The sequence below is a fragment of the Apus apus genome, chromosome 11 (genome assembly GCF_020740795.1).
Source record: "Apus apus isolate bApuApu2 chromosome 11, bApuApu2.pri.cur, whole genome shotgun sequence".
NCBI classification, from domain to species: Eukaryota; Metazoa; Chordata; class Aves; order Apodiformes; family Apodidae; genus Apus; species Apus apus.
In genome coordinates, this window is record NC_067292.1 from 11,635,949 (window position 1) to 11,655,312 (window position 19,364).

Consider the following 19,364-nt stretch of genomic DNA (forward strand, 5'->3'; position numbering starts at 1 on the left):
TCAGGTTAGTACATATTTACACGTACAATGCACACAGGATTATGCTGGGGCCAAACACTAAAAGAAAACATGCGGTAAATGGTTGCTTTAATAAGTCCTGTTCCATTGAAAGGAAATAAAACCTGAGTATTAATGAGATATAATTATATATTTAAAATCTTTTCCCTTGTGCAGTATACAGAATTAATGCCAGTAAACTCACAAACTGCAACATTCTACTCCATTACATCTGCAATGATTAGAGATAGTTTGAACATCTGGCATATAATCTGTGATAGAAAACAGCATTCTGCACTTTAATGGACGTCTGGAGGCTACACATATCTGATTTTATTTCTTTGTGTTAACTCTTTCCTGGGATGAAGAGGAGATCCAGTGCTTGAGCACCTTCTTTCTGCCTTTTGATGAAGTTGCATGTAGCCCTGGTATTTAGCTACTTTCAGGCTACTTACGTTTTAAATATATAAACTGAAAAGGGACTCGCACAGCTTTCTGAGAGGTTATTTTTAACATAGACAATTGAACAGCATAAATATTAATGTGTTAAAAACTCAGAGACTTATCCAATGAAAGTGACAATAATTTCCTCATTTTCAGTGACTCCAGAACATTAAAATGAAACAGCATTTGCCATTCCTTCATTATTTCAAAGACTTGGAGAATATCCTCCCTTAATTTGGTTTCCTTTCATAATCTTGTACACGATAAGCTGGGGTTACTAATATTTGTACATTTTTTATGTACCCTAACTGTAAGTATGTATGAGCTTCTTTGACTGGCACTGACTTTCATTGAAAAAATTAGACTATTTCTCAGCTTTTGCAGGGTGTGTTTTGCCCCAAGCTAAACAAGAAGGTTTTAGCCCTACTGTGTTCTGCAGGAAAAAGAGAGATACTTACTTGAAAGGCAAACAAGACTGACAGCGTTATCTTTTGCCTTACTTACTGAATATTAGCTAATACCAACACCTAAGGAGACCTTGAAATTAGAGCCTGACTAGTAATTAAGACTGATTGAAGAGTGGTATCAGAAGAGATCTGTGTCACTGCTGAAAGGACTCAGCACTTAAAGTGACCTGACAAGTGTTCTGTGTATTTAGGTATGAGAAGGAATATCTGCCGTAGGAAAAATGCGAGTGTTAAGTAGACTTTTGTAATCTGATAATGTACGGCTTACTCAGCTGCCATGGTGTAACAAAAGCCATAGGTACTGGGTAGCTTCTGTGGAGTACTAACAATTAGCCTAAACATGGGTGCATTAAGCAGTCCTTGGGTCCTAAGTACCTTCCTTCAGAGGTTCACAAGGACATCAAAAACTTCTAATGGCTGCATTACCACACAGAAATGCTTACACCACACACATGCTATGCAGAGGGAAGAACAGAAAGCCTGGAGCTAATCATTTAAGGCTAAAACTACCTAAATATGAAGCATGTGCAATACATTAGCTTACTATTGAATTGATTCATGTATTGCTGGACAGTGGAAAGCTTGCAGCCTATGGAAAAAAAATGAACAGTGTTCATTTGTAAACCAGATTGAACCCATTTCAACAAAGATTAGGAAAAATTGGCCTAATTATAGATGATCTAATACAATTTGGCCATACTTAATGGAAGTCAGAAGCAGAAAGTTGCATGTTACTTCCAGTTCCAATATCTGAACTAATGGATCAGTGATTTCTTATGTAGTAAAAGATTCAGTCCCTGACATATTTGTCACTTTTAAAAAAGGTCATTAGATTCAACAGCTGAAGAACATTGAAGGATAACCTGAAGTCACCATTTCTTGAGGAATCACCTGCCCAGGTCTAATGAAACCCAGGAAAGTGGCTGGAAGCAGGCCAACCATGTTTTACCGAAGTACTTACATTGTCTTTGATTTATTCAAAATTTTTGTCAATATAATCAAATGCAAAAATCAGCTCTGCAGCTATAGGGCTGCTACAGCTTCAATCAATAAGACTCACTGGAAAAACTGGCTGGTTTAGACCCCAAAGGACTACGCTTCCCTTTGATGGTAGTTTAGTCAAGGGCCAGAGAGGTTCTGTCAGAACAAGGGGCATATTTAACCTGGATTTGTTTGATCTCCCCTAACTCGAATTGTAAACAGAGATCTTAGCAGATATAATTCACTGGATTAAACCATTAACTGAGCTACTTAAATTCAGGAAGAATGATGGCTTAGGAGATCCATACAATTCCACCTTTCCAAGCAAGTTTTTAAAAGACTGGAAAGTCATTGCCAAGTAATTTAGTGGGAAAAAAAAAATAATAAAAAAATTGGAAAAGTGAATCTGTTCCATAGATCAGATAAAGCCATCCTGTGAAATTCATATTGATGAGAAGGGAAACATGAGAAGGAAAGGGCTGGCACAGTTGGAAAGGCACTTAGACAGGAGAAGTGATATTTCAGAACTGCAAGAGGTGTTTAAAGTAGATTTTAGCTTTCCCCTGCTTTGACTAAGCAGCAGCTTTTACAAGCTTTTGGTGGGCCAGCTGTCTTCCACTGTTCCCAGATGATGCTTATGGACGATGCAGGACTTTGGCACCCATTATGGTTTTCCTCCTGCCCACCAAGGAAGACATAAGATGCCCATTAAAAGCCCCTCACAGAACAAATCAGGTACTTATCAATGGCAAAGTAAGGGAAGAGGTCAAAGTCCACCTGGCTCAGTGGGAAGATAGAGCTCATTAAACTAAGACCATTAAGGCTATTGGTTTCAACATCATACTGGAGTGCTGAAACTTTGGAAGATAAAGGACCACATAACATACCCCATTTACCTATTATTATAAATTTTGTTGCCATGCAAGTTTTTCCCCAAGAAGTCCTCTGCAATGAAAAGTCACACCACAGTGATGTTCACCCCACCTGTCCTGTCACTGCAGAGCATCTGCCTTGGTGCCAGAGCCAGAAGACTTGGGAGGATGGTGGCATTAGCAGCAGACAGTCTGTGCAAAATCATCAGGAAGAAATCCTTGGCCTTCCTTACAAGAGCCTCAGGCTTTCATCTACTGAAACAGCTCATTTGACCTTAGAGGTAGATGAAAAACTTTGAGATGTCTCAGTGGCTCCCAAAACTACAGCTAATGAACCTGGAAGTTTTACAGTATGAAACAAGCAGGCTTTTGTAGCTTAATAAACAAGGAAATGCAGAAAGTCAGGGGAGTGAGATTGATTTGGGTTTTGGTTCCTTTTGTTCTTGGAAAAGACTATGCATAGTTAAAATACAGCATTAATTAGCTCTTATATTAACATAAACTGCAATTGAACAACTTACTAGTAAAGCAGAAAAACAGACTTGCTGTGTACTGTATAAAACAGCACTTCTGCAGAGTGGGAAAGTCTTGCACCCAGCAGAGGCCTACTGGCTACCCCAACTAGATATGCTCTTGCAGAGCTTGTGGGTCTATGGTATAGGCTGGATTCAAGCCAACGGCTCCAAATATAGATAGAAAATTAAGTTGAAAAGCCTTTTTTTTTTTTTTTTTTTTAATGGAATTCCAGGAAGAGGTTTGGAGCAACAAATGAATTACTTTTCATCAAACTCTGCAGGCCTTTAAAGATGTAATAACTCTCAGTACTTGGACTCCAAAGGGAATAACTCACAACACAAAGCAGAATGCTACAGGGCAATGTTAACACCAAAGAGTATTTCAGGTTTTTTGCTGGAGTGTGCCTCAGGTTAGAAGACCCTCTAGAACTGAGGTGATCTTCAAGGGAGCAGCAGCCTGCCACAGAAAGGTGAGTCAGGAAACTCAGACAGGGAAAGTATATTAAACATATGCTACAAAGTCTTTTCCTCTGTACAATTTTGTGTTGTGACATATTTGGGTGGCCATTTATTCTGGAGAATACATGCAGAGCATACTCCACTCTCATAAGCCATGGATGGCTTTTTGCTCCCTCTCCAAATAAATGCCACCACACCTTGGGGTTCAGTTGTCCCCACGGCCTTTTCTACCTGAAAGCCCAAGCCTGAGACCAGCTTCCTATTTCAAAGAAGTAGTCATCGAGCTGGCAGTTGGAAGGAAGATTTACCTTGCAGCCAACATACCCTAAAGGGTTAAAAACCTAGAAGTTACGTCCTGATTCAGGTTTATGAGTGTCTCATATTTGGAACTGGCAGAACTCTATGCCACAATATGAACTCAGATTAGAGAGAATGAGGTTCCAAGATTCAGAAGTGTAAAGCCCTGGCTGCACAACTGCTGGAGGGACTGGCTGGTGCTGGAAGGTCCCCTCTCACAGCCATGAAGACATTTTCTGAGCACATTCCTGCTGAGGAGGGGGCTCACCCACCCAGGAGCATCTTGCTCTGCCTTCCTCCTCCTAACCTCAGCTCCCTCCTCCTACCCAGATCTCCATCCGTGCTGATGAGGTAATGCTTGGCTTTCCCTGCACAGACAAACACTGTGTTCCCACACCTGATGGGCCTCAGACACTGCCATAGCAAATACATGGCAAAAAAGACCTGCAGTGCAGAGGGCCAGGCAGGAGCCAGGTGGGACAGTCAGGAGATTTTCAGAGTGTAAGACTCCTACCTGCCCCTGCCCAAGGGCTGGGCTGCTGCCCATCACAGCTTCAAGGGGCTGCCTTTACACACACATACACACAGAGCATCCCAAACACTCCATTACCCAGATCATTGGGAGACTTGTTTCCCTATGCATATTGACAAGTATTAAGGAGTAACAGTGAAAAAAGCTCCTGAAACAAGATAGGAATTACAGAAGTGTATTTCCCTCTCAGAGAGGAAACTTGGTTTTCATTAATTAATATATCAGAAGAAACATGTCTTGTTATCTGGCTTCTTAGATGGTAGACTTTGGTTCATTAGCCTTAAAGCATATCAACTGGATAACACTATTTATTCCATATAGAATAATGATCTACTTTAAAGGAATACAGTATTGCCCATGCAGGAGTGAATTCAACCATTATTCACAGCTTAAACTCACACTAACCCATGTAAGTGAGAGATACAGAAATAAAAGGATTCAAAGAAAGTAGGTCCTGGGAAGAAAGGCAGAACCTAGGTACCCATACCCTGCAGCTACTGCAGATCTGACTGTAGATTAATTACCCATTACTTTCAAGTTACACTACGCAGATTCAGAGCCTTTGCTCTTTAGCCATATTTAAAGAAAAAAGTAAAATGAAAGCTAAGCATGCTCAGCTCCTCTTTCGAGGTCAGTAAGAATATTAACATTAGATTTGGAGCTTTCTGTCTAGTTGGAAAACAACCTGTTGTCCTGATATTTAAGGCATGTGTTCATTGAATTAGTTCAGAGCTATGCTGTAGCAGACAGCTCCACAGACACTTTAACAGCCCCTTCAGAAACACCATGATTTTAATCTTACAAGCCTGCAAGAGCAATATCTCTGCAGTGTTCAACCTACATTGTTGACAATAAAATTATAAAAAAAGACGCTTTAAACATGCAGAAGCTGTGTCTGAAAATTAAATATATCAGTCATTAATTTTTTTTCCCCTAAATTACTAAAAAGCAACAGTCCACACTAAAGACTAACTGTTTGTAAAATTGGATTTTTAAAGATGAAGTCTTTTTTAAGCCAAGGCTGGTCAAAAGGAGCATTATAACAATTCTACAACTGGAAAAAATAAAGCCTCTTAGCTAATTCACCTCAATAAAAAAAAAAAAAAAAAAGGATTTATGCTGCTCACATCAGTGTTTCAGATACTGCAATTTAAAAGAGTGGGGATATTACATTAAACCCAACAAAATGTGAGGCTCTGGAGAAGTGGAGCCACAGGTAACGAGGTACTGAGCCTCCCACCTGGAGGTGAGACTGCCCATGGCATGGAGTGCAGACCTTACCACCAGCACACAGTCACCAGCAGACACAAACCAGCCTCCAGTCCCAAACCAGCCACTCACAAGCTGCAGGAGAAATTTCCTTCTCTATGTTCACTACAGGTAGTATGGAGGACTGAGAACTTTTGTTAACATATTATGGCAACTCTTTGCTCTCAACAAACTCCAGGTAGGGAGTGCTCAATGCTCCCATCCACATCCACAGCTCTCTGTGACACCAGGGCCACATCCCTTGGTCTTGGAGACACCACAGATGATCAGCAGAGCTACTCTCCAGCTGATCACTCAGAGGCTACCACCCTACCATCTTTTAGGAGGAGGAAAAAAGTTTTCTGTTTGACATTTCAAAGGAAATTGTTTTCCAGACTTCTGTAGCTGAGTGCAGTTCTGCTCCCAGCCCTAGTTGGAAACCTGACTAGTCAGAGGCTTCACCACATTCCCTCCCCTTTGCTGTGCTAGTGAGAAACCATGTCAGCTGCTAAGTGGCCTAATGCAAACTGATGTGGCAGTTTCAATTCAATTGCCACTGCACAAGTAACACTGCAGCAAAAGTCACCACTGTGATTGGCATTAGCTTGAACTGTTATTGTCATCACTCACACAGTGCCATCGAGGTGCACGGTCCTTGTTGCCTTCGCAGCCAAGCGACCAGAGAGTTGATGTGCGTGGCTCCATCACAACCTGTCAAAGCAGCACACTTTAGTGTGGCACATGCTGTCCCCAGTCTCAGGGGGAAGAGAGTACTTCAGGACAGCAAGTCTATTCCCTCTCACAGCTGCTAAAACTTCAAACAACATCCACATAAAACAAGTTAAAGTAAGAAGACTGATTTGCAAGTCGCTAGGAATATTTCTGGGAAAGGAGCTGTGCCAGGTTAATCATGCTCCAGGAGCTTGGTGGAGGAGGTCAAGTTTATTTTCTCTTGTTAAATCAACAGGGTAATGATGATGACACATAACGCTGTGGTTCACTGGTATATAAGCACCTGTGGTTGCTTCCAGCATTATAACTAATTAGAGGGCTCTTAACTAGTGATATTTTGTAGCTTTTCTGAAATTAAGCAGTGATAACCAGCTAAACCAGGGAGTCAGTGCTTGCCACAAACCAAGCAGGCAGGCAAGGCAGGAGCACCCCAGCACAGCCCAAGCCAGCAGCCACCTGCAGCAGGGAGCTCAGGCCCCACCAGCACGTCGCTCACATTGTAACCAGTCTACTTTTAAGTCACCAGACTGCACATCAACCAGTTCTCCCAGGAGTTTATTGAAGAGTTTAGGAGAGCTGCACTTGGGAAATCTGCCTTTACTGAGTTTTACCTCATTGCTCCCAGGTTCTTTCAGACCATCCCCACATCCCTCCCTTCCCTCTTAACTTTTGGCATTTAGGCACTTACCAGTGTGATCAGCAAAGCACCTGCCGCACCAGTGTCCCCTCTGCAATAAAGAGTCACACCTGGAAGCAGCCTCTCTCCCAACCAGGGGGCCCAGCTGGGCCTCGCCCCTTTATAGCCCAGAATCAAGAATGATTGCCAGCACCTGGGCTGGGCCCACCGGCTGCAGGCGGCCTGTGCCCAGCTGGGGAGAGGCCGAGGCCTCACCTGCTGCTCTAGGCCGGCTTCTGAATTTGAGTCGTGGGGATCAGGTTTTCCACTTTAAGAGAAAAGGAAAAATGTAATTTTCATTGCTCCCTGCTGGGGGGAGCCACAGAGGTGCCTGCTGGTGCCCCAAAGCACCCCCAGGCCCTTGGCAGCCCCTGCCCAAGGGCTCCCCCCTGCACCCCCAGGCCTCTGCCGGCCCCCAGCCTCCCTTGCCTTCACACTTCCCAGTTTCTTTCCACTACTGCCTGTCTAAACATGGCCTGTTTTTACCTTCAGACCTGAACATGTGTTTCTTCAGGTTAATTTTTTTAGTCTTGCCCATTTTTTCCCCTGTTATTTCTGTCCTCAATGAGGTTTGCAATAGCTACTAATGTACTGTCATTTGCAAATGTAATTAGTGTGTTTACTTCTTTCTTTCTTTAGCTCATTAATAAAGATGTTAAATAAAAATATGCCTTCCTCTGCTAACAACATCCTTGAAATAGTTAGGAAGATGGGATCCTAAGGTAATAGAACTATATTATTGGACAAGACTTTTCCTTGCATCTGTCAGCATTTGCCATGCTCATTGTGGACAATTAAAGCACAAAACAACTTCCTCCCTTCACACTCAAAACAATCTTCTTCCCTGTTCTGTACTTGCATATATAGGATACATACAAAAAAAGCAAGACTAGACATCACCTGGCAGCTTGTTATAACAGAAGTAGCAAGGTTTTCCCTGCACTACACGCAGAGGAGTAAAGGAGCAAAGTGTAGCCATTTGTTAACCTTCTAACATACAACATGCCTGTTTTCAACTAAGGATAGGAGCATGAGTGCTTTTAAAACTTTACTTACTGTGATTACTGTAGCTGTATCCTAATATGACAGCTTGCATGTTTATTACACGACCATAATTCAGCATATTGGCTGCATCCACTAATGGATCCAGTATTTCCCATGACTCACTAGCCATCCTTGTTCCTTTGATTTTGACAGGGCTGGGAACACTGAGCAGTTCATGGCATTGCCTTGCTGTTGGGACAAAAGGATGTGCACTTCTTTTCACCTTCAGGAAAATGTGCTGAAATTAACTCATGGCTCTAGTGGATTGGTGTGAAATGAAATAATACTGGTTTCCCTTAATTTTCTATACACAGAAGAGACAGCAAAGAGAAATGAAATGCTTACAGAAAGGGGGGAGGGGGAAAAGAAAAAAAGGAAGAGACAGGTTCAAGGATACGCAGGGGCTAGTTTATCAAATTAATCTAATTTCTTCATCTCATGCTCAGCTATTTAAGAATTTAAATAATACATTTATTTAAAGGAGAGCCTTTTCTCTGGGGGGCCTTCTGGCATTAAAGTGTGTGGAAACAGAAGTTGTCTTTTTTCTTTGTAACGTATGAAGGAAGACTTAAGATCACTGGATGCACATTTGGGTAATCATAAATTAATTGTAATGTAAACTTTCACAACATGTTCAGAGCATGTTGAGATTTTGTTTGATTTTGAATTGCTCCAAAATGACATCTAATTATATACTAGTGATTAACATGTTGGTTGCTACTAAGAAACAGCAACCAAGCAAACATTACAATTCAGTATTTGAATTTACTATGGGTTGAATTTGTTGGATTTTTTGCTTTTTGTTTTTAATGCACAGGGGAAACATGGTGGTAAATTCAAATAGTTAGACAGGCACTGCTAAGATTTTTCCTCGTTTGTGAAGATTAGGGGTTACATCACCACAGGAAGGAAGCGAAGGCTGATCATGATGGCTCGTTTTTTCTTCTTTCTCCCTTTTTCTTCTTGTTCTTTCTGCCCCCCTCCTGGGACACAGTTCATTATCGGGACATGCTCTACATGCGAGGGTCTGACTTTGCTGCTGGAGGTTCAAGATCTTTTGGGACATGAGGCAGGAGGGTGCACCTCAGCACCTTGCCTGGGTCATCGTGCCATGGTTCAGCAGCACTCCTGTCTGGGCCAGGGGACAACCAGGGACCCATGAGCAGCCCCAATCGGACCAGCTTCAAACTCCACCTCACCTGCAGAAGCCCCGTCCCGAGTTCCACTCTCCAAGCCTGGCAATTTGCCATTTCCCTAGGAAAACACGTCTCTCCTTTGACCTGAAGCTTTGACAGAAAATAGTGCCAGATCTTTGGGACTTGAGTGGTTCATCAGTCCTTCATAGCATATTTCTTCCCATGTGGTTTGGAAGGAATTACTCAAGCAAATAGGAAAAATCAGTAGTTAGAACATTATGTGCTGTTTTCTGCAGCATTTTTGTCTGATAACATGGAATGGTCCTCCTTGGCTGCAGACAAAAGCTGGCTGATGCCTACCTGGTCTGAGGCAGTGCTCGGGATGAGGGGTTGGTTGGCATAGAGGACTAAAGCATATGCCTGTGTGTAGCATTTCCTCTGTTACCCCTGCTTTAGTGCAGTACTTTGAAATGAAAGTTTTTGAAAAATTGGAGGAAAACCAGTATTTTCAGAGAGAGCTGAAAATAAAGACTTAATGAGGTCTAATTTTTCCTCTCTGAGCCAAATACTGTCCCACATTAGCTCACTTGTCTATTCTCACTGGAGTAAGAGTCACTGCCCTCAGCCTTAGTGCTTTTGATGTTAGCTGGAGATTAGCAATGGTCTTAACTGGAGGAAATGAGGGCTTGGTTTTCTGTGGAGACACTGTTCTCCAATTTGGGTTAAGGGAACAGGGTTGCGTTTCCTTACACTGGCTGTGTTTGGGCAACTGCTGTCACATGCTGGATGCCAAGCACTGTTAGAGTGCTGGGGTAGAACTGGCCAGCAAGGGACAGTACGTCAGCATCTCTCAGCCCCTTCCCAAACAGGGGTTTAGCAGTTTCACCTCAGCAAGGCACACCTCTGGGTGTCATCCTTTCCAAAACAAAGCCCAAAGCACAGCGCAGCCTCTCCAACTTCTCCTGCTACTTTTGTCAAACAGAAGAATTGGCAGGACCAGCCACTTTTTTGCATTATTTATGTTTTAATTGCAACTGCATGAGGTTGCTCACCTGACCCTTGCACAGGTGGAGATTCCTGAACTCCTTGCAGCAAACTGGAAATGAACATAGCCATGAGACTGTAGGAAGGTGACAGCATTTCCACGAAAGCAAATACCACTGAGCACCCACAGGACACTCAGGCAGTGGCTCTGCTCCTGCTGAACAGCAGGTTTTGCCATTAACACCCATGGAAGGAGAGGGAAGGAGCAGGCATTAAAGAATCAACATTTACAATACTACAGACAAGGTGTTTCTCCAATAAATCAATAGTGTTTGGAGGCTTTAGCTCAGTGGAAACATGGGGTGAATCAATAGCTTTGGAAAAAATGCCAGTTTTTCAAAGCTATTTGAAAGTGAACCTTTTCCTCAGTGAGCTGTGTGGTGATGCCAGTGCCACCAGTGAGGTTTGAGAGGAGACACACAAAGGACAACTGGTGCACATCGCTCCACAGGGAAGGTACACTTTGCTTTGGCACAAGCCATGCAAATACTGATTTATCCTAAGTAGTTCTGGAGACACCTACGTTTTTCACAGCAGGCTTCTTTATAGCAAACCACCAGTTGTCTTCTCTGGGAGCAGACCCATATCAACACTGTTCCCATTGCAGTGGGTTTTGACTTCCACCAGCAGCACACCTGGTGAGCAGCAATTCTCTAGTGAAGACGGATGTACCTCAGTCACAGATACTGTGTGAGAGATTTTTAACAATAGAGAGATTTTCTCTGTTGGGATTAATAGCTCCATTTTTCTTTATTACTCGTTGGGTTTCACTCATTCATGCATCAACTTCTTTCAAACAGAAAACAATTGAGAAAATAATCCCAGAAGAATAAAATCTAAAATAAGGAAGCACAGTGGCACAATCTAAAGAGAAATCACATATTCTGTGTTGCAATATCTCACACAACTTAAGAACATGTTTTCTCCACAAATTCATTTTTTCTAAGAGAAGGTTTTTTTTTTTGTTTTGTGGGGTTGTTTGTTGTTTGTTTTGTTTTGTTTTGTTTTCTCTAGCTTCATTAATAATAGGCTTGATTCACCATCAAATTATTTCAAGTTTAGATAGCTGGAATTTCAGGAGCTATGGCTCAGATTTTCAGTCCCCTCAGTCCATATTTATGCTCCTTAATAACTAGCTGATACTCAGAAATGCTGAATATCCATTATTGTCTCCTCCATGCTGTTGAAAAGCACCAGGACACTAAATATGGAGCTAAAGGGTTAAATCAGGTTCCTATTAAAAGAAAAACTGCAGCTGTGTATGTTTGTGTATGTATACAGAGTTATTACATACATCTAGACATATGTATCAATTCAAAAATATTTCAGTTATCACTAAGGTTCCCACATTTAGCAGCTTTTTTTGAAGATCAAATTTACTTTCAGTCTCATCTATTGAGATGTAACTGACCTACTACTGCTGTCTGCCTGAAAGACAAAGCTTGCAGTATCTATGTCTATACAGATAATTGATGTGTAATAAATAGAATAAAAGCTTGTTTCCAGCCTTCTTCACATTTGGAGAATATGCATATCAAGTAAGGATTAATGACTGTGAGCACAGAGAGTAATTTTCATTGATTTCTTGGTGATATCAGTAAGTGAAGGTTCTCAGATACATCTGCTGCACAACCCAGTGCCATAGAAACACGGTATTATTTTAAATCATGAGAACTCTAAGAAAAGCATAAATAATTAACCCCCAAGAGAAGGCTGTTTTGTTTGCACCTGTAAGAAAAAAAGACTTCTCAGTCTTTCAGTTCCTGGGGGCAGATCCTCCCCCAGGGTGATACATTTGATTTTCACTAGTGGTGGAGAGCCCCTCAGCTCACACGTACTGTGGAGTTTGCCTTCTCCACCTGCACTCAGCCTCCTTCCACACGGCTCGGTGGAGCACTAATAGAAATTCTGGTCATAAACAAAACAAAAAACAGACTGAGAGAGAATTTGATGAACAATTTGCATCTGTACAGAGTTTTCCCCTCTATTTGCACCACTGAAATGCACGATCTTTTATATTTAGGCTTCAGTTTGCTTTTCCTGTCCTCTTGCCCTGTAAAACCTTTAAAATATTAAGAAAATTACATCTGCTACATCGTGCTCTAAATATAGTGTTGGCTCTTTGTAAGTGTTACTTCATACATTAAATGTGTAGTTTGCCCACCAGGTAAACTACATTTTGTTGCTTACCATGTCTGTCTTTGCACAACGTGTAGCACATGGGCATAAATAACAGTGTGTTATATAAATAATTACATGTACGAAAGGCTGTAAAATACCAAAGATATATCTGTACTTTTACTTACGAGAACATTTTTTAAATTACTGCTTTGTTCACCGCACGGTTTTTATGTGTTGAACGGGGCGCACGCAGAGGATGTTTTCCGAAGTCGTCGTTGTTTTTTTTTTTCTCTTTCCTGCAGGTCACACTAACATTATAGTTAGCAAATTGATAAGGTTCCACTGTTAAGCTTTATTACTTGTGACACAAGCCTATGACACTTTATAAAAAGAAGTAATCCAGAACAATCTCTAGGTAATTAACACCTAGATAAACAAACATAAATTTCTATATTGCATTTATTTGGACTACCACTCAAATATGCGTGAACCATGCTTTTTTAATTAAAAGATAAATCTATGTGACACTTAGCCTCAAACTTAATTATTCAGCATAGTATAATAAAAAATAGAGCCCATTAAATGTGTCTTGCTCTGTATTTCTGTATTAACAGCAAAACAGTTCACTCTGGGATCATTTAAATTTTCTTCTTCCTCTTTTCCTGCTATTTCCCTGTTCACTGAGACAGACCCTTTTGGTTAAAAAAAAAAACAACCCACAACAAAAAAGCCCCCAAACAATATCGTGAGCAACACCAACAGGTGAGGAGCTGCCCAGCTTCTCACAGCCCTTATAATGCTCAGCTGGGTGGCATTTTAATATGACACGAACACCACAGCTTTACCTTCCCTCCACTCCCTCCCCAGGCTTCCCCACGGAAACATACTTCCACTGCAGTGGATCATGCCAAGCAGTGATATCCAGAAATGAGAAACACAATACTGGAAGGTAATTTCACTGGGATCACGCTTACAATACACAAGGTGAGATTTTTATAATATACCGTTACAATACAGATGTTAAACAGATAGGGGAAATAGTAATTTCCCAAATTACAATAGACAGAGGGGTTATAGTCCTTATAAAAGTTTCAACAAGAAACATTATCTTAAGAGCTGAGAGCAGCTTTCTGATCTTAGGTGGGAAGACTCTCATCAAGACACCCACCACCTGCATTAGGAAGACTGCTGATCTGCTGCTGGGAAACACACATCTCCACAGAAAGACTTAGGTGAGACAACTGCAGGTCTCTCTCAGACTTTCTTTCCCCTTGGACTGCCATGATGCTATACGTTGTGGTACAAGGCCACTTGTTCACCATTTTTAGTGTTTCACAGAGGATGTATGTACCATCTAGTGCCCACTTTTCCACAGACATTCGGGGCCATAAAGGAGACTGTGTTTGCCAGCATTTCTGTGGAGGTGCAATAAGATGGTCATTGCTCCTTCATCGGGCTTCTATATTTTTGTTGTCTACAGAAACCAGAAGGCAGGAAAATCTTTCGGAGACCCCCCCACCCTTCTGACCCCAAACAGTTGTTTTTCCCCAGCTCCAGGGCACAGTGATTACCTCAAAGGACAATGATCCTACAGTGAGGCAGAGTTCAGCTCTAAGCCTGGAGCTCATCCATCCTCAAGCAACATTTTTACATGCTACCATTTTGTGCCTAAGAGCAGCAGTTCCCCCCGAGAGAGGGCATGAAGGCTTAAACTTTGCAAAACATGAAAACTGTTCATTAACTTCTTGGATTTTGATAAAAATTAAATGCGTTAGAGATTTTATTTGCTGCAGATGAAGAGACCTGTGTTGCCTACACACCGGTGAGCCTGGCAGCAGCTCCCTGATCCCCCCTGCTGCCCAGACTCCACCAGGCCACAGCCAACACCAGCTCCTCGCTGCAGCTCTCAGCCACAGAGTAACTGAATTTCCATGATGCTATGCTTCAGTTCTTAACCCTTCTAGACAATTTTTGTACGTTTTTCTGCTAGAGAATTCAACCTATAGCATAATTTTATTATCACGGGTATGATGGCTCCATCTAATGTTAAAATTTCCCTTTTCTAAATGTGTTTTCCTTCTCAGCTTTTTTTTTTTTTTTGGGAGGCCATACATTTCCTCCCTATACATGCTGTAGTTTCTTAGATTTGGTGCATCTTTTTCTGATCTTAATAATCTTTACTGAAAAATTCTTTAATTTAGTTGCTTTCAAATGTGCAAATAAAGCCTTAAACAGGAAGACTAAAGATTCATCCAGGAGAATGGGAGCGCTCTTGCACTTGCACATTCTTTGAAGTGTGGGCAGTTTTCTTAACATGCACCATAACAATAAACCTCACAATCTTCTAAAGCCAAATATATGATCTATACAAACAATTTTTTTTAATGTTAAAACATGACTTTATACATCATAGTGTATGATACACACTTCAAACACTTTCAAATCAAAGCTTGATAGACCCCGACTTCTTCTATAGTACATAAGTAGTAGTATATAAAACAATTATTACTACATGCTAAAACAGTTTTCCACAGTCTTTTAATTAAGCACAATATATATAATATATATATGTATATACTGTATATAGATTTCTTCAGATTAATAAGTGGACTGAGCACACAAACCCAGCATAATACACTCCAGTAACTGCCTAACAACTGTGAATTTACTGACATTAATTTTTTTTTAAATCTGACAAAGCTGCAGAAAATAATGTTTTAACTGTTCCTAATAAACATAAGCAAGTAGGAAAACTTTTTTTCAGAGGTAGAGGTTTTATTGCGTAAAACACTGGATAAAACTGTACTGCTTCAAAGACATTTTTATTCTAACAGCAGAAAGAAAACAGTCATTGCTGAAAAAACAACTTTTAATACTTCTATACCAGAATAAAGTTCTGTCAACTGATGTATTATTATAATAAATAATGACCAAGAATAAACTTTAAATACAAAGATTTCTAATTGTTACAAGCATAGCAACAAAATCCTCTACTCTATTGATCTCAGATTTCCTCCAAGATAGAAATTTTTGTGTAGGAATGTAGACAGTATTATGACCAGTATCACAGACTACAGAAGTTACAGAGAAAAAACTTGACATGTTTAGATATGAGAAGCATGATGATATTCAGAAACTGACAATGCATCACTGCTGCTGTCACTTGTTTGTATTACAAGTTACAAATGTTCTGGAAAAAAGGGCTATGTCAGAGGGGAGGAGAGGGACAGTAGCACCCGACCAAATGGAATCAACACACACATCACAAGGAGCGGGAGATGTTTCCAGTGTCACAAACAGAATTATTGCCTGTCGTATCTGAAAATGCTCAGAAGACACAAAAGAATACTGAAAGAGCTCAAAAAGTGCAAGAAATGGAATGTGGAGGGTGGTTTGTTTTTTTTTTTCCTCTTTTTTATTTTTTATTTTTTGCTAAGATACTGAAGGCGGCGCAAACACACAAAAGCAAGCGACTGACACAGTCACCAAACACAGTAGTGCAGTTAAAATCCTAAAGCTTACTACAGTCAGAAAGTTTCAGTAACATTTCAATCCTTTATCTAGGATCATAGAAACAGTTGCATTAAGTTTATCAACTCGATTTAAGTAAGGCAGTGAGAACTATACTAGAAAAACAAGAAAAGCAGCTTGCTCTGTGCCAGATGGGTCCAAGTTACACAGTGACCTCATTTAAACTGAACTTCAGTTGGGTGACATCCTTTCCGACAGCATTTGCAAACCGAATTCCTTATTAGCCTGAGAATTTCTTTCCAGTCTCAGGGTAGCGCTAACAATTTTATTTACATTGATTGCAGTTTAGTATTTTTTGTAAACTGCTTTAGGCAGAGCTGAAGTTTTAAGGCCCTGGGGTTTTACTCTGTGCTCCCAGCCTGCAAAGAAATATTGACTTTTTTTTTTTTTAAACTTTTTTTTTTAACTTTTTCTTTGAGTCTGCATGATTTTGTTTTAGAAGAAGTTAATACTTCTCTACCATCAAAATAAACAGCACCAATTTTGCTTCTATCAAAGGAAGTACATTAGAAGGCTAAAATTTTATGCCAGAGAATTTCAGAATAAACCTTTAGATTTTATTTTTTTTTACTTTTTTTAAAGTATGTGGTTCATTATAATCTCTCAGAAACTTCCTATGTGGCAAAGACCTTACTAAATTTGGAGCATCCAATCAGTAAAAAAGCTATAGTCTGCAAAAATATAGAACGCATTTGTTTTACAAAACCAAAGAAATATCAGCTAAAACACTTTTTTCATTAGAGACAAAGAGCAGGAAGTTTGGATTCATATTTTAGGTCAAGCTACTTTATAAGAGCTTGCTCCAGAATAAACTTCTGCACTATGTCTGTAACACAAAAACTAACACATGAAAATTAACCGTTACTGGGGAATCCTTCATTCAAGTTAGAAAAAAAAAAAAAAAGGAATTTAAAGGAAGTTGGAAAGAAAACAACAAGAAAGGAAAGAACAAAAGAAAAAAATATTACCCACCTTCTATGTAATAAAATTCTGTTTCTCACCAGCATCTTCTATAGATAAGGCTGACTACTTTTACTAAACAATATTTCTACATATTGTACTTCTACTTTTTTAGCAACTTACTTCTTCATCAAGGAAAAAAAAAAGAATAAAAGCATTTCCCTCAATACTGCAAGATGATTACAAAAAATGGAATTACATTTCAAATCTGCCGTCACACATCGGGCTGCAGATTTTTTTCTAACCACTGATTCATTTGGTTGTATATGTAAATAAAAAAAGAAAGAAAGAAAGAAAATGTAATATCACAATACTTTTCAATATAGGTCAGTAGTGACCCCAGCTTATGGGCCGTCTAAGGTTTCTCCTATACTGCAGTTGCAACACCACTTGAATTGATTTTCTCTGCAATGACAGCTCCAGTCAGACTGGCACCATGGCAGTCTACCAACACATCTCATTACTATGCTAAGCAAATGACAGCAGCTGGTGTCATATTATAAAGGTGTTTTCAACAATGAAAACACAGCCCCTCAATCTTCAAGGCAACACTAAATCGTTTAGACAGTATCATTTTTCTGTTAAGAGCATTATTTTTGGACAAAGATCACTTTAAAGTTTGAAATTGCCCTGCTTTTTAACTAACTAACGACCTCCTAACATTTTTAAATCACTTTATTATCCCACCTACATTGTTTGGAAGTACTTGTTGCCAGGTAACAGTTTAGCAGCCATTTTCAAGGCCTGGAAATGTATTTTCTGTGTGTAATATATATATTTAAAAACACACACACGTATGGAATGTGTGTCTTGTGTGTGTGTGCGTGTATTTAGATATATATTCAATGTGTGTACGACTGAATACCTCTGTATGTGCCAAGATACATGTATTTGTACGCATGTGTGTACATACACACATATTTGCATGTTTTCAGCATCCTGTACACTTTGGGGAATTCCCACACCACTCTTTTGCTGGGAAGGCAGTTAGCTGACCCTCACCCACACACGTGCCTCAGCCCGGTGCAAAGGGTGCTGCAGTACGGGGACGGAGCCGTCGGGCCGCGTCACTCCTGGGCCTTGCCGCCCTCCTCCGTTAGCTCTGCTGAGCCCCCTGCTTTGACAGCTGCAGGTTCCTCCAAATTCCCAGAAGCTTCTGAGTCAACTCTGGAGCGCTTGAACCTGCGGTCGGGATACTGGCTGTTGTCAAAAGGCATGCGATGGACACAGAGAACATGGGTCTTCAGATTTCCCTTCTGAGAGGCACTGTACGGGCAGTATCTGCACTGGAAAGGCCTGTGACCTGCGTGACAGACGAGAAGGCGGTTAGTTAGGTTTACGTGCTGCAGGCTGCAAACCTGCCCACGGCACAGCCTGGCAGAACCAAAGGTGCCGGTGCCCCCCCAACACAAATCCCTCCTACTGGATGGAGGATGGTGCCATGTGTCTTCAGCAACAATAAGAAACCTGTGCTGTTCATATGATGCCAAGTTAAAGAAATTGCATTTTAAAAAGTCTCCGCTTCGGGTTTTCTGGAGAAGTGCAGCTATTTCATCTCCCTCCTCATATCCCGCTCTAAATCCATCAGCCTGTGATCCAAACTGAACTCCTGCAAATACAGTGCGATCGTGTCCGAGACTGCCTTCTCTTACATTTGTTAATTATCTTTTTTATTGAAGAGCAATTCAAGGATGACAATGTGCAGACCTCGAGTCTAATAAACACACTTTGTCTTTGGGTGGGTTTCTGAGCAAAGAAATGTATGCTTTATTTTAATCACACAGATTACTTTTTAATGGAAAGAAATAATGGATTGAGATAACCATGGCCTGAAACCTGCAAACATTTACTCCAGTGAGATTACTCCTGTGAGTAAAGACACGCAAGCACACAAGTGTTTGCTGGACCGGGGCCCAAGGTTATCACCAGCTTTAAAATAAAAAGTCCAAGCTAGATTGGAAAAGGAATGTTAATGCACAAAATCTGATAGATGCACTTCTTGTGGGTGAAATAGCAACCGACTGCAAAATGAAGGCATGAATGAAAGATATAGCTTCTTAGTAAGGCCATCAATATACTCTCCCATATTTTTCAGATTATTGTGACTTTGAGTCTCCATGCTGTATCTGGATTTGAAGGTTATGTTTCAGCAATCACATTTCAACCTATGCTGGGAAGTTGTTGATGTGTTTTACTGGAACTTTATGAGCTTTGTCTCTCAAATTAACTTAAACCAGGACCATCTGAGGTCAAATGCGCTTAGCTTGCTTTAATTTGCTCAAATAAATGAATAAATAAATGTGCCAGA

The 19,364-nt window shown here is 40.6% G+C and overlaps 1 protein-coding gene across 1 annotated transcript in view; it reads right to left on the reverse strand.

Moving 5' to 3' along the window:
- Nucleotides 1–15,148: 15,148 nt before the first annotated feature.
- ZNF536 (zinc finger protein 536) overlaps nucleotides 15,149–19,364 on the reverse strand; it is a 233,051-nt gene continuing 228,835 nt past the window's right edge. Inside the window, exon 5 of the mRNA XM_051629527.1 lies at nucleotides 15,149–18,359. Coding sequence (XP_051485487.1) covers nucleotides 18,124–18,359 — 236 coding nt within the window. The 3' untranslated portion in view covers nucleotides 15,149–18,123. The remainder of the gene's footprint in view (nucleotides 18,360–19,364) is intronic.